Raw genomic sequence first — 14,825 nt, forward strand, 5'->3', positions numbered from 1 at the left:
GATATCAGACAAAAACAAAAATAGTGGGGGGTCCAGAGCTGTCTGGAATTAAGCCATTTTTAAGTATTAAAAGAAGCTAGATCCATTCCTAATCTAGCAAGATAATACGTACGTATGATTTGGAGATCTAGTTTATCATGGTTACATTTTACTAGTGAGACTAAAGGAAAGATATCAACCCCTTCTGTTACACATTTTCTACTAAAATATCAATCAAACTGACACCAAAGAATCTCCATCAGTGCTTTGTAACTTTTCGAGGATGTTAGGTGCAAAACATTAGGTTCTTTTAGGAGGCATGTGGATAACATCCTCCTCCTCTCTCCTCCTCTTCATCTTCATCATCACCACCAACAGCTACTTCTTGAGCATCCGCAGTCTCTCTGCAGATAAAGAACTCAAGGCCTGTCCTTTTGCAACCCGGAGCTCAGACAATAGAGTGAGGTGGTCATGCTGGGGCCTCCCATACCTGCCGCATTTCTGCTTTCTCTTTGGTCTTCATCCCATGAGGCAGGCTGTGTGTGCGCTTACCGTCCTGTTTACACAATCTCATTTGGTCTTCCCAGCAGCCCCAGGAGGTGGATACTGTGTATTTTGTATCACTCCTTCTGTCTCCCGGTCACCTTTCTTTTCTTTTCCCCTCAACGGGTTATAATGTAAAAACAGGAATGTATTTTAGGTCCTTTGATGGATTTATTGCACTGCATGCTTGATCTGCTTATCTACCTTGTTGATCTGGAGATAACTGAGTGCCTCTGTGAGGGGCAGGGCCCAGGGCAGTTAGTGCCCCCCCCCCCCCCCACCACAGCCATCCGAGGTCAGGGGTGGGGAAACAAAGGCAGAGCCATACTTAGTTGTGTCCACTGCAGGCTTTGGCCAAGGACCAAATCTGATTTGCCACCCGTCTTTGTACGGCTTATAGCTTTAAGAAAGGCTTCTACGTTTTTTAAATAGTGGGGAAAAAAGTAGAAGAAGAACATTTTTGTGACAGGTGAAAATTATATTGAATTCAAATTTCAGTGAACATAAATAATGTTTTATTGAAACAGAGCCGTGCTCATTCATTTCTGTATTGTCTGCGGCTGATTTCACACTACAGTAGCTGAGTGGAGTTGTTGTGACAGAGACCAAGTGACCCACAAAACCAGAAATATGTACTATCTGGTCATTTACAGAAAAATGTAGCCAGCCCATGGTCTACTGGAGGAGGCTCGAGAACTGTGAGCTTCTTGAGGATGGTTACTGAACTTGATTAAGGAGAGGGAGGCAGTAAATAATATGATGTACTTCCTGGTAAGAGCTTCTCAGACTCTGGGTTTATTTCTACTCTCCTGATTACCACCTGTGTGACTTTAGGCAAATTACTCCACCTGTCTGTGCCTTCATTTCTGTATCTGTAAAAGGGGGATGACAGTAGTTCCCACCTCATAGGTTGTTACAAGGATTATGCTTATATGTAAAGCAAGTAAACAGTGCTTCACATATAAATAGAATGCACAAATCAGGTAGTTAATGTTCGTCCTTGGGCATGGATATTTTCTCCAGGCCAGGTACAGTAGGGTCCTAGTAGCACTCAAAACTTGGCTTCTGTGGGTAGCACCTCACCCTCAGAATGCTAAGACCTCTGGCTTCCTGAGACTCTCTGTCCCCAGCACAGGGACACATAGGCATATATTTCCCTTCTTTCTCCTCCGCCGTCAGTTCCCTACCTCAGCCTCTTCACAGGGCTCTTGCCTCTCCTCCAGGACTCGACTCAGGAGCCACCGTTCTGGCACTGCCGTTGTGCCGGGGTCCTCAGGGTCCCAAACGTGGGTGGCATCATTCTCACATGGGCCTCCTTCCATGTCCTATCACAGCGACTGCATTCCCAGCGGCATGTGGGGCCACAGACACGGCTCTTAGGTCAGTGGGGAGGTAGAGCCATGCTCTGAATTCAATACTCTTTTGTGGAGCATGTAGCACATGCCAGGCTTTGGGCTGGGGGTTCTGCTCGTATCATTAATGCTTAGAAAATCCCTGCAGAGTTGTCCTGTATATCTGGGGGAGTCCCTCTCCTGGTACCGGGTAAAATGTGTTCCTGTCCCTCCCTGGGGGCCCGCGTTCTGGAAAGATTTGGTTTCTCTCAAGAAGGTTCCCCTGCTCCCATAACATGCTCTCCAGAACCCACGCAAGGAAGTCTGAGGTTACAAGTAGGCAGACAGAGAAAAAGCCGAAGCATGGTGTCGGTTTGCGTGAACAGCACATGTAGGTCATACCTGCTTTTCTCCCTGGTACATCGGAGAAAACAGAGGTGCAGAGAGGTTCAGTGGTATTCCCAAAGTTGCAGATAGTCCCTTGCTGGGCTTCCAGAGCCAGCTCTGACCCTGAAACAAAAGGCAGTAATGGAAAGTGAAGGTGTAATAAGCATTGGCCAGACTTCCAGCTCCCTGAGGGCAGAGATCATTGCCTGTTTTATTCACGACTGGATCCCGACAGCCTAGAACAGTACCAGGCTTGTGGTCAGTTCCCAGTGAGTGTCGGTTGGCCAAGGTGCAGAGGAACCAGGAGCTCCCTATCTGGACAGCGAACGAGGGACTGAGCACGGCTGTACATCGAGTGGTATGCTCTGTATCTTCAAGGAGTACATGGAAACCCCAAATTAAATTCACTTACTTAATAGCTTCAATTTATTGCTCATCCACAACACAGTCATTGGCCCTGAGTGACAAGACCTTCCTCACCCCAGTGTACATCATCGCTGCAAGAAAGGATTCCACGTGCACCTACTACAATGAAACAACTGTGTTCAGGCCACACAGACAATATGTGAGATGCACTTGCAGAATCTCGTTTATCTGTGGGGGGAAGGGAGATCTAGTTATGCCAGAAAATGTCTGGAAATTGACACACCAAAGATGGTACCATGGACTAAATTATGTCCTTCCAAAGTTCCTGTGTTGAAACCCTACCCGCCCCCCACCATGCCTTGAAGGTGGGGCCTTTATGGAGGTGATTAAGGTTAAATGAGGCCGTAAAAGTGGAGTCCTGATCCAGTAGGATTAGTCTTCTTATGAGACATCAGGGAGCTCACTCTTCTGTCGGCCATGTGAGGACACAATGAGAAGGCCCCACCCAAGCCAGCAGGAGGATTCTCATCAGAAACCAAATATGCTGGCACTTTGACCTTGCACTTTCCAGCCTCCAGAACTGCAAGACAAATTTCTGTTTCTGGAGATCCCAATCTGTGGTTTTTGTTAGGCAGCCTGGGCTGACTAATGCATGTGGCTTCCCAGTACATTCATTTGTCGATTGATCCAGGATCTGGCCGCAAAGCCTTTTACACTCAACAGCACAAGCAGAACTCTCCAAATGATGGTGCTAGCAGTTAATAAATTGTATCCGAATAAGTATAATGGTCCATATTTTCATAACAGGGAAAACTACACTTAATTACCCTCTGTTTACAAAAGGTACACCATAAACACTTCACTCATCACTGTTGTGCTGGGTTATGGTGAGATGTAAGGAAATTCTCAGTCCGAGAATTTGAGGGGTTGCAAGGCCACATGGCTTGTAAGTGGCAAAGTCGAACCCTGGCCTGGCCTCTGACCCTTAGGCAGGGATGTAGAGGCTCAGGGAGGTGGGGTGCCTTCTCTGATCTGTAATGGTCATATCCACTAAGTGGCAAAAAGGAGCTTAAAATAAAGTGCTGGCACTCCAGGAGATAGCAGGAAAATTTAGAACTAAAGTTTTGTCTTTGTCCTTAATTTACCTGACAGCATTTTCTGAAGTAATGGATGTCTCAGAAGCGTGTGGGCTGCAACATGCCACATTTGTAGCAATTACTATGCAGAGTGAGGAGAATTGGGGAAGGCATTAGTGGCATCCAGACTTCTCAGCAGTCAAGGCTGCTTGCTCTTGGTCACCTGAAGCGAGCTGTTGAGCAGCTCTTGATCTGCCGCTGATAAGAATGAGGGGAATGAAGTTTTTAGGGCAAGTTTTCCAGCACGGAAGAAATCATTTGACTAAGGCATCTGGAGGCTTGGATTTGATTCTTTGCAAAGCAGGAAGGTTTGTGAAAACAAAAACAGCAATTACAGGCGGGTGCAGGCCTTCTGTAAGACGGTGTGTGCAGAGGTTCCTTCTGGTGGTCAGGCTTGTGTGCACACGTCCCTGTTACACAATTAGTGCAGCTTTTCTCAGCTGCCTCTGTTTCAAAAAGAGCAACAGAAGCACAAACAACACAAAAAGACGAGTATCTAAGGGGACAAGCATGCACCTGTGGATATGTCATCATACTGGAAGGAGGAATAAGAAATTCATATTTATTGTACATGCTATTCTTGATCAGGCTCTGTGCTAGGCTCTTTAGGTGGGTATGGCATATCTTTGTTTACACAAGCAACCTTTTACAAGTTAACAAATAGAGGGGTTAAACATCTTGGATTGGGTTGGGTTATGGGGAGGTCTCTCAGTGTCTTTGTAGCTTTGGATGATTGATAGTCATCTTGTACTGACTTCTCAGCCTGGGTCGCTGGTGTGCTGGGGCTTTGCTGTCAACTCTGGAGAGCAAGACATATTTCTGGGACCACTGAGTTCTCTCTTCACAGGTGCAGAGAGAGGGTAGGAAAGGCTACAGGAGATGTATCATGATTCTGCAAGTGAATTTTAGCTGAACATCATGAGATGTGTTCTTCTAGGTCATGTTATAAAAGTACATAATACAGGTACTCTTTATTAAATAGCCGTCTGTAGTAGCATCTTTCAGCCACATTATGGGTTCTTGAAGACAGTTTGATAACTGGGGAAGCTTTTTGGCAGTAATAGCTAAGAGCTTGGACTTTGGAGTCAGGCTACTCAGGTTCATATCCCAGCTCTGCCATTTATTTGTCCTGTAACCTTGAGCAAGTTTTCTTAACTTACCTGTGCCTCTGGTTTCTTCATGTATAAAATGGGAATAGTAATAGTACCTTAGAGCATTGTTAGGACTATTCAGCAATCTGTGAAAAGTTCCTAGGAACAGGGCCTTGCACATAATGAGATCTGTAGATGGTTAGCTAGGATGGTGATGGTCACGGTGATCATGTACGGAGGAGGTTGAGAATATTGGTATTAGCATCTTCAGGCCATCAGCTCTGATTTACATAACTTGCAAGTTAATGTAGGCTAATGAGGATTAATAGTTGGGCAGCATCCCACATTAGTGTACTTTATTCATTCGTTAGCTGTCAGGTACCTACTATGTGTCAGGCCCTGTGTTTGGTATAAAGTACACAGAAATCAATGAAACAGATGTGATTACAATTGTGCAATAGCTGGTCAAGGTCAATTATCCAGCGTCAGGGTGTTTCAGGTAATTAATTTACCAATGTAATCACAAAACATACAATATCATTAAAGTTTGTGTTCTTTTAGATTTAATTTTTAAAATTTATTTTAGAGAGAAAGAGCCCAAGCTAGGGAGAGGGAGGGAGGGAGGGAGGGAGGGAGAGAATGAATGAATGAATGAATGAATGAATGAATGAATGAATATCTTAAGCAGGCTCCATGCTCAGCGTGGAGCCTGATGTGGGTTCGATCCTATGACCCTGGGATCATGACTTGAGCTGAAATCAAGAGATGCTCAACCCACTGAGCCACACAAGTGCCCCATCTTTGAGATTTTACTGAACATTTCACAGCCCCATCCATAGCTGCCCTGTCCTGTATTGGCCCAGTGTGGCTATGGGAGCACCAAGAGGGCTGGAAAACAAGGTGGAAAAGGTGGTCAGCCCTTCTCAAGAGGCATGCTAAAGAATTTAGAATTTAGATGTTATCCTAACAGCAGTAGGGTTAAACAGCAGAGAGAGGTGAAATTTGGAATTCAGAATAGCTTTAAAGTGCCTATTAATTCTAAAGCGCTCTGATCCCATACCAGCTATGTTTTATTCTATTTATATTTTAATGTAGTCACTGATATATTTGGGTTTAAATCTACCACTTTTTTTTTTTTTGATTTTCTGTTTGTCCCATCTGTTTTGTTTCCCTCCTTTCTTGCCTTCTTTTAGATGGGTTGCGTTTTTGTTGTGTGGTTTGTTTTTTTTTTTTTTTTTAATCATTTGATTTCCCCCTCCCACTAGTGTGTTTCTTGTCTCTTCTTGGTCACTGGAGAAAATAGAGAATGCACCTCTAACTTACCAAAGTCCAAAGTGACTCAGCACCACTCTGCCTCCAAGAACACAGCAGGTTTATCTCCCTTTGACTTACCCGCTGTTGTCTTGTATGTTGTTTCCATGTACGTGTTAAACCTCATGATATGTTACTGCATTCTGCAGTCAGCGTTATTTGGGTTGACCCCGTGTGTCCGTTTTTGTTTGTTATTTCCTGTATTCCTTCCTCCTGGGACCATTTTTCTTCTGCCGGAAGAGCACCCCTATTCCTTTTGGTGTGGGACCTCTCTGGCAAACTCTGTTTTTGTTTAAAAATATCCTTATTGCCCTGTCATTCTTGAAGCATATTTTCACTGCATATGGAATTTTAGTTTGGTGGTTATTTTCTTTCAGCACATTGAAGATACCACTCCACGGTCTTCTGGCTTCCCTCATTGCTGCTGAGAAGTATCTATTCTGAGGGTGATTCATTTGAAGGTCATCTGTATTTTTTCCTCTGGCTGCTCTTAAGATTTTTTTTTTGGTCTTTGATTTTCCACGGTGTCACTGCAATGTGTGTAGGTGGGGATTTCTTCTAATTTAGACTGCTTGGGAGTTGTTAGTCCTTCTAAGTCCATGGATGGGTGTCTTTTATGGGTCCTAAAATATCCTCAGCTATGACTGCTTCACACAATGCTTCTCCCTCATTTTCTGACTCTTGTCCTTAAACTCCAAGTAAATACATCTTAGACCTTCTCACGTCTCTATCACGTGTTTCTTGCTCTCCCATTTTGTCTTTGTGTGATACATTCTGGATAGTTTTTCTGATATCTTAAGGTTTACTAATTCTCATTTCAACTGTAGCTTATCTGCTGTTAAATATTTCCGTTGATTTATTAATTTGGATTATTACTTTTTAGTTCTAGAAGTTTTATTTGGTTCTTTTCAAGTCTACCAAATCATTTTTTTTTTTTCTCAACGTTTATTTATTTTTGGGACAGAGAGAGACAGAGCATGAACGGGGGAGGGGCAGAGAGAGAGGGAGACACAGAATCCGAAACAGGCTCCAGGCTCTGAGCCATCAGCCCAGAGCCCGACGCGGGGCTCGAACTCACGGACCGCGAGATCGTGACCTGGCTGAAGTCGGACGCTTAACCGACTGCGCCACCCAGGCGCCCCTACCAAATCATTTTTTAACATGCGATTTTCACTTCTCTTCTGAAAATTTCAGGCTTTTTGGTTTCAGTATCTTTGAATGTTGTAAGTATAGTTGTGTTATAGTCTGCATCTGATAATCTGAGAATGTGAAGGCTGGCTCTCTTTCTGTTGTTTCTTTTGGTTTTCATTTATATTGTCACATGTGCCTGGTTATCTTTTTCTTTGCTTCCACCAAGGTTCGGTGGTTGCACTAACTGGCTTAATCTGAGCTCAAGGCTGCAGGTTCCCTGGATGACCTAGCCAGTGCAAGCATGCTTTGAGTGTGCCCAATGACTGGTTCACTTCAGCTCACTCTTTTCCCCTTTAGGGCCACAGATGAATCCTCGGGTGGTTCCCCACATTCTCCACCTTTGGTGGCCCCCAGCTTTCGCTTTAGTTTCCTTTTCCCCTTTGACTCTTTTAAAACAAGGAGCTCAGTTTCACAACTCTTTCTTTCAAATTAGGAAATAATCCTGGATAGTACATTTACCCAACTGGGTTCTGATCTAGAATTTGACCTGGTAATTCCTCGCTATATTGATACTTCTTTGAAGCCTTTGAGAGAATGCTTTAAGATACCTTATTCAGTATTTTTCCGTGTCCTCATTGGGAATTGGTCCTAATTTTCCCGGTGTCCCATGATTAGAGGTGCAAGTAAGTTCCTGTTCTGACTTGGATGCAGCAAGATTGGTGGCCCTGTTAATTGTGTTTGTTTAGGAAGATACTTTTGTATCTGCCCATTTCCTCTTCTTGGAATGAGTGGAAAGGTGTTGATACTCTGGAAGGGAGGTTATTGCTACCTGTACTTTCCAACTGGCAGAGAGAGCCTTCGAGGTACGAGAAGTTTTTTGAATGGTTGATAACTGGTGCTTTGGAAAAAAAGAGATCAATATTTCCATAAATTTTTCTGTTACCGAGTTTGGGTAGATAATTCCCATTTCAACCTTTCCACTTTGTATTTTATCAGTTTAGTCTCTCCACCATCACATCACATCCTATTGTAAAGCCTTATATTTTCAGAGAGCAAATGCCATTTATGTGTAAGAACTGATTTCTTGCCTATAAATGTACCTCAGTAAAAAAGTAGTAAGAACATTAGTGTACAAGGAGCAGAAGCCAATCCCACTTGTTTCTGGGCAACATCAGGCACTCTTCAGAAGGCAGTTTGTATTTTCATATATGAATATATTGGCTCACAACAATTATGAAGAAAACAATGTTCCAAGTATGTTGCAATGTTAGTTTGAACGGGTATGTATTTTTTTTTCATTTTATTATTTTTTTGCCTGGGTATGTATTTTAAAGGATACGTCATTGCAATACTGAGGTAGTATTTGAAAATGTGTTCTTTACCTGGAGACACATAATCGTTAATGTGTGTGAGGTTGCAGAGAAAAATAGTTGACTATAAGAAGTGCCTTTTCGTGTTATTAATGTGTATTCTTTTTTTTTTTTTTTTTTTTAGCAGTTTTCCCTCTTTACATCCTTAGATCCCAAATTGCTATCTCTGAAGCATTGGCCTTCAAAATGATTGGTAAAAGCTGTTCAAAATATTAACATTTTTATTCTGCTTCTTAGAGAAACCTTAGAGAAAAAGAAATAGAAAATTGCCCCATGTAGGTATTTTATTCATTTGGAATTTCATTGGCATGAAAACAACTTACAATGAATATTGTTACCTTTCACTATTCTTTATTTGACATTGTTCTCCAAAGGCAGCCCAGAAAACTGGAACACAAGTTTTGGAGTAAAAGCTTAGGATACAGGCAGGTACCCCTCTTTTTCAGAAGTTTGCCGTGTGCCACTTCACTTTAATGAAAGACCAATGTTAGTACCTGGTTTTGACAAACAAAAGAAATCCGAAAAGGATTTTCACTTCCATGAAACAAGGTGAAAAGCAAAAATAGCATTCAGTGTTTGTTTTGCAGCCAGCCCTTAGAGAGGCAGGGCGCACCTCGAGCTGTGAGAGAGGTGTCACCTAGCTCCTTCCTGGGAGCTACAGTCAGCATCTCAGCATCCAGCCGCCATGCCTTTGAACTGCGTCTGTGAGCATCTGTGTTTTTTGTGATTTCTTTTGTGCATCTGCTAGCAAGATGTGTCCTAAGGTATCAGAAAAGCCCAAGAGAGGGTATTTTTGAGGTCTGGAGATGTTAAAATTTTTTTCAGTAGAAATGAGTGGTAATTGCTTCTTTATGCCATTGCTGCTTACTAAAGGTTTTATAGAAATGCTCCACTTCCAGACACCAAGGGGAACCTGTACCTGAAGTTTTAGTTGTACATTCCTGAGGTGAAACTTGAAATCGAATCTTCTAGAAAGGCAATCTTCGGTGATATCATTGGTCACAAATGCACTATACGCTAATGAAGTATTTTCTCTCTTAGTTGATACATAAATAACTCCTGAGTGGATGGATTTAGTATGATTGTAGAATGGACTAAAAGGACGTTGGGGTATTTTTATGTTTTAGGTGTTTCTCTTACTATCGATATGAAGTGTGCTTTCATTTTGTCCTCATTAATGGGGCCTAAAAGGTTACTAAATAGAAATAAGACATTGGAAATTGTGTGGAATCAGTAAAGAGAATGATCTTTATGATTGTATCTTCACTTGGAAAATTTTGCATATACCTTTCAGATCCGTTTGGGTCACCGTTCCAAAAGATTGCTGTTGCTTAGCAACTGGATTACATACACTGGGACTCCTCCAAAGAACTTTTTAAGTGTTAACTCTTCAGAAATTGAGAGATACCTTGGACATTGTGACTCTCTTAATTTTAAAGTAGATATGAATTGTGCTCAGAAAAGAACCACAGTGAAAAACAGTCTCAAAAGTAGGTAGGAAAGATCTCCGCGAACTATTTGAATAAATGCTTTTCGGTGTAGAAAATTGAGGCGCTAAAAAAAAATTGAAATCATTGCCCTGGAGAATGATAGGTTGGTGCTGTCTTTCAAGATTTCCATCTCTAATGGTTTTTTTCACTGACTCTTTTTTGCAGTCATTGTATTGTTACCCCAAACCCTCAACGCCAGGTGTGGAATGACGCACCCACTTCGTTTCCTTCTGCCTTTCTCAGAAAGGGGCTGATCTTCCAGTCTTTGTTTTTTGGGTTCTTTGTTTTGCTTTTCTACCAGGATGCTACTTCTGAAATACAGTTGAATAATGGTTGGAACATTCATTGTGACTTGAAATGAAAAGAAGCCTAATTGGAATTAATTTTCTTTTTCTCACTATTAGTCCTTCAAGGTTGACTGATTTCTTTCGTGTCTGCCATTTTCTGTTCATCTTGAAATGTCTTCTGTTTTCCTAGCTAGTCTAGCAGTAACTGGTGATTCTCTGCCAGCAGAGGTGAGAGCCCACTAGGTTTCTTAGTTTGTGTACAGGGAGGTGTAGCTTCTTTCATAAATAGGGCCTATTGGGGAGAGAAAAGGAGGGCTGATGTGTCTTACGATTTTGTGAATCGCTTTTCTTTCCAAAGGGCCCTTAATTTCGATTGTGTCCTTCTTTTTTTTCCCTTAACCATCAGGCATCGGGGGGCTGTGACCCTCCAGCTTCCTGTCTTCCTGGAAGTAGAATCATCAGGCTTGTTTTCAGTGTTTACACATTCAGGGTGGGAAGCTCTTTCTGGAGGTGGTTTTGGTCTGTTCTGCCATCCCAACCTACCACCTGACCCTCTTCTCTAGCCAGGTTTCTGATCATCTCAGATGTTTGTTACCTCCCTGTGCATTTATTGAAATTTCTAGTGTGCTCCATCTCTGGCTATGCTCTAGGCAGGCTGGTTTCCTGGGCAAGCTACCATGCACTTCGACAGGGCCCAGTTCTCAGAAGGTCCTCACACTTGGAGTTGAACGCTCTATCATCACTGTCTTGAAATTCTTAATAATTTAATCTTTAGGTTTGTGTTTTGTAAGTGAAATTTGATGGCACAGTGGACATGTATCAGGGCCCTAAAGCCTCCTGCTTGGGTTCTACCTCCTCTTTCGCTCTCTACCTCTCCTGGATCGGGTCAGCCACCTGTTCTTGCCCCTAGTTTGTGATCACTGCCTCTCTCTGGCTGGGGTGGCCCAGTGAGGCCTGTGCTCTGTCCATTCCTCCAGACCCACCAGAGAAGTGTGTGCAGGAGGGGTTGGGATCAGGGCAAAGCAGCGGCTGTCCTTGTCCCCGTTTGTCACTGTCACAGTGCATTCAGCAGGTGACTCAGAGGGGGGCCTTTTATCTCCCACTGATCCAGGTGCACAGTGTATCCTAGCACAGAAGTTGGAATTCCTGGCAGGTTGCCAGTCCGGGCTTGTTGGCAGTGATAGGCCCCTGGGGAGGGGAGATTGATATCTCTGCCCTGGCTGGGGCCCCTCATTTTCGTTTTGTGCCGGGCCCTGCCAATTGTTTTTTGAGCCTTGGCTCTAGACATGAGTTATGGGTGATTTCACTTGTTCTCTTGGTTGATCTCTATGGTTTTGGGAGAGATTCAACTGTCACTTAGTCAACTGTCATTATCTCCTGGGAAACCAGAAGCTCCTGATTTTTAAAAATTTGCTTTGTTGAATTTTTTTTCAAGTTACAAAAGCAGTTAATACTTTTTGCAGCAAAACAAACAATATAAATGTGTGCAAAGTAAAAGTCAACATTCTGTTTCCCCTTCTTCCAGAGTAACCAGTGTTCACAGTGGATGTATATGTGTGATTGTCCCAACCTTTTAGTCATGATTATATAATATGCACACACACATGCACACGCACACTCTCTCACTTGGTACCTTGTGGAGTTTTTTGAGGAATTGCAAAAATGCTAAAATCTTGATACCTGAAAGTCCCTCTATTTTCAATACATATGGATCCAACTCATTCTTTTTGATAATATATAATATTCTATATTCATCATATAGATTTGCCATAATTCATTTGCTAGTTTCATCACATGAATGTTTGTTGTTGCCAGTTTTTTAGTGCTATAAACAAGACAACAAATAAGTATCTTCTCATGTATTATCCACTAGCATTTCCTTATCTCTGGATTTCTTATTCATCCCCTGTATATTTTTTCTGTTGGAATACCTGTCTTCCTCCTCTCTGGTTTTTTTGTTTTTTTGTTTTTTTTTTTTTTTTTAATGTTTATTTATTTCTGAGACAGAGAGAGACAGAGCATGAACCGGGGAGGGTCAGAGAGAGAGGGAGACAGAATCCAAAGCAGGCTCTAGGCTCTGAGCTGTCAGCACAGAGTCAGACATGGGGCTCAAACTCAAAGACGGTGATTTCATGACCTGAGCCGAAGTCGGAAGCTCAACCAACTGAGCCACCCAGGCACCCCTTTCCTCTCCGTTGTGAAAGAGTTTTGGGCCTACTGTTTCATCTGTCTGGCAAGATTTTTCCTCAGTTACTGTTTGTCATTTGACTTGATGTCTTTGCCATAAAGTTATTAAAGTTAAATGTCTGTTGTTTTCTTTCTGGTTTAGTATTTTGTGACTTGCTTGAGAAAGTCTCTCTAATGCTGAGGTTATAACACATTCTGCTGAGTTTCTTACAATTAAAAAATAGTTGGAATCCACTTGAACTCTATATATTTTATCTCACATAATTTTTGTTTCCTTTCAGATAGTTAATTATTATAGCCACTACCATTTTTGAAAAATTCCTTCATTTCCATTTTTCATCACTTACTGTGTTTCAACATACATTTGGATCTATTTTTAGATTCTCAGTTTTATTCTGCTAATGCATTTGTGTATTCCCTTGCCAATGACATAATGTTTAAAATGTAATGGTTTTATAATACTGTATTTGGTGAAGAACATTTGTCATTTTATTTCTTCTTTATTTTACAAAATTTTCTTATCAATTCTAATATATTCTTTCATATGAACTTGAAAAAAATTGCAATTACTCTAAAAACCTTGTCGATTTTTGGATCAGAATTTTATATATTAAGTTTCAATATTAATTTAAAAATATGTAATTAAAAATATTTATCTGTTTCCCTTCTGGGTTTTATAGCTGTTTTTGCCATCATGTATGAAATTGGTTTTCTGTTTCTTACAGGTTAATGTTAGTATAGAGACAGACCATCAATGGAACAGGTACAGTTTCTTGTATCATCACTTTGTTAAAAATTGTTCCTCCATTTGATAGCTTTCAGTGTTGATGTTCATGAAAAATCTGACACTAATTTTCTCTCTTTTCTAGGTAACCTTTCCTTTTTCAGTAAAATTTTAACTTTATTCTGGTATTTCAGATATTTCAGCAGGGTATGCCTGGTTAAGCCTGAAGGTTCAATGCTTTTTTTTTTTTTAATGTTTATTTTTGAGAGACCATGCAAATGGGAGAGAACAGAGAGAGAGAGAGGAACAGAGAATCCAAAGTGGGCTCTGTGCTGACAGCAACAAGCCTGAGGTGGGGCTCTGAGCCCCCCAGGCTCCCAGAAGGTTTAAGGATTTCTAAGGAAAGTTTTCTTGTGTTTGTTCTTCAGTTAATGTGTTTTTCATCTGGACCTTTTTTCCCTCTAGAGTTACTGATTTTGCATTTTAAATACTCTAGATCTATTTCTTTCCTTTTTTTTTTTCTTCTGTGTTGGGATAGATTTTTTTATTTGACCTTCTAGACCAGGAATCTACAGGCTTGATATTGCTTGCCAAATCCATGCTGCTGCCTGTTTCTATAAATAAAGTTTTATTGGAACACAGCCAAGCACATTTTATATATGTATTATCTATGGCTTCTTTCATGCCACAGTGGCAAAGTTGGGCAGTTTCAACAGAAGATATGGCCCACAAAGTCAAAAATATTTCCTAACTTGATCTTTACAAAAAGTTTACTAAGTCCTGTTCCAGACCACTTATTTTGTTCTCCTTCAGGTAGGTTATGGGGTTAAAAAATTTTTTCCCAATTCTTTGTCATTTCAGAAGATATTTTCTCTGTCCTAATTAGATCACCTTCAGGATTTGCATTTCTGTGTCCATTAATTTATCTTTTTTTTTTGTTTGTTTGTTTGTTTTTGTCTCTTTTGTTGGTGAGGTCTCATTTTAGTTTGTATCCCCCCACCTCCAGGGACCAGGTCCCTTTTAGAGGTTGCAGGTTTTCTTTGCCTGTTCCTAGGTTGTATGCCCTCAGCACCAACACATTGAGGCTGTGGAACCTCTCAGGCAATGTCATGATGGGAGGGGATAGAGGATCTGGCAGTCCTTGCTAGGGGCGAAACTGTACCTGTTCCATTGGTGATTGAGGAAGGTCTTAATTCCCCAACCTTGACATGCAGCAGGTGGCAGTGGACCAGCATTTTCCAGCCTGTAAGGATTAAGAATGTTTCACTTCTTCAGATCCAGTGGGATGGTGGGACTTCCATCCATAGGGCCTTTCACAGTAAGCTGAGAGATGTAGCACCTCTGTGCAGAACACATACCTGTGTGCACATCCATGCCTGTGGTCGTGCACATCTTCTGCCTTCTTGGCTTTCTTGGGAGGCCAAGTATTATCCCCATTATACTGTGTATCACAGATAACAAAGCCTTTTAAGCCTCAGCTGCCCCATGTTTT

At 41.7% G+C, this 14,825-nt stretch overlaps 1 protein-coding gene across 6 annotated transcripts in view; it reads left to right on the plus strand.

Annotated features, from left to right (window-relative positions):
- The window catches only part of PDE8B (phosphodiesterase 8B), a 267,621-nt gene that overhangs the window by 65,487 nt on the left and 187,309 nt on the right, over positions 1 to 14,825 (plus strand). For 2 of the 6 annotated variants that reach the window (XM_045496313.1, XM_045496321.1), the window contains exon 1: positions 13,349 to 13,372. The exons of the other annotated variants lie outside the window; for them this stretch is intronic. In XM_045496313.1, coding sequence (XP_045352269.1) covers positions 13,364 to 13,372 — 9 coding nt within the window. In that variant the 5' untranslated portion in view covers positions 13,349 to 13,363. Of the gene's footprint in view, positions 1 to 13,348; positions 13,373 to 14,825 lie in introns of those variants that run through there. 6 annotated transcript variants of the gene reach the window in all.

This window comes from Leopardus geoffroyi, chromosome A1 (genome assembly GCF_018350155.1).
Source record: "Leopardus geoffroyi isolate Oge1 chromosome A1, O.geoffroyi_Oge1_pat1.0, whole genome shotgun sequence".
Classification (NCBI taxonomy): Eukaryota; Metazoa; Chordata; class Mammalia; order Carnivora; family Felidae; genus Leopardus; species Leopardus geoffroyi.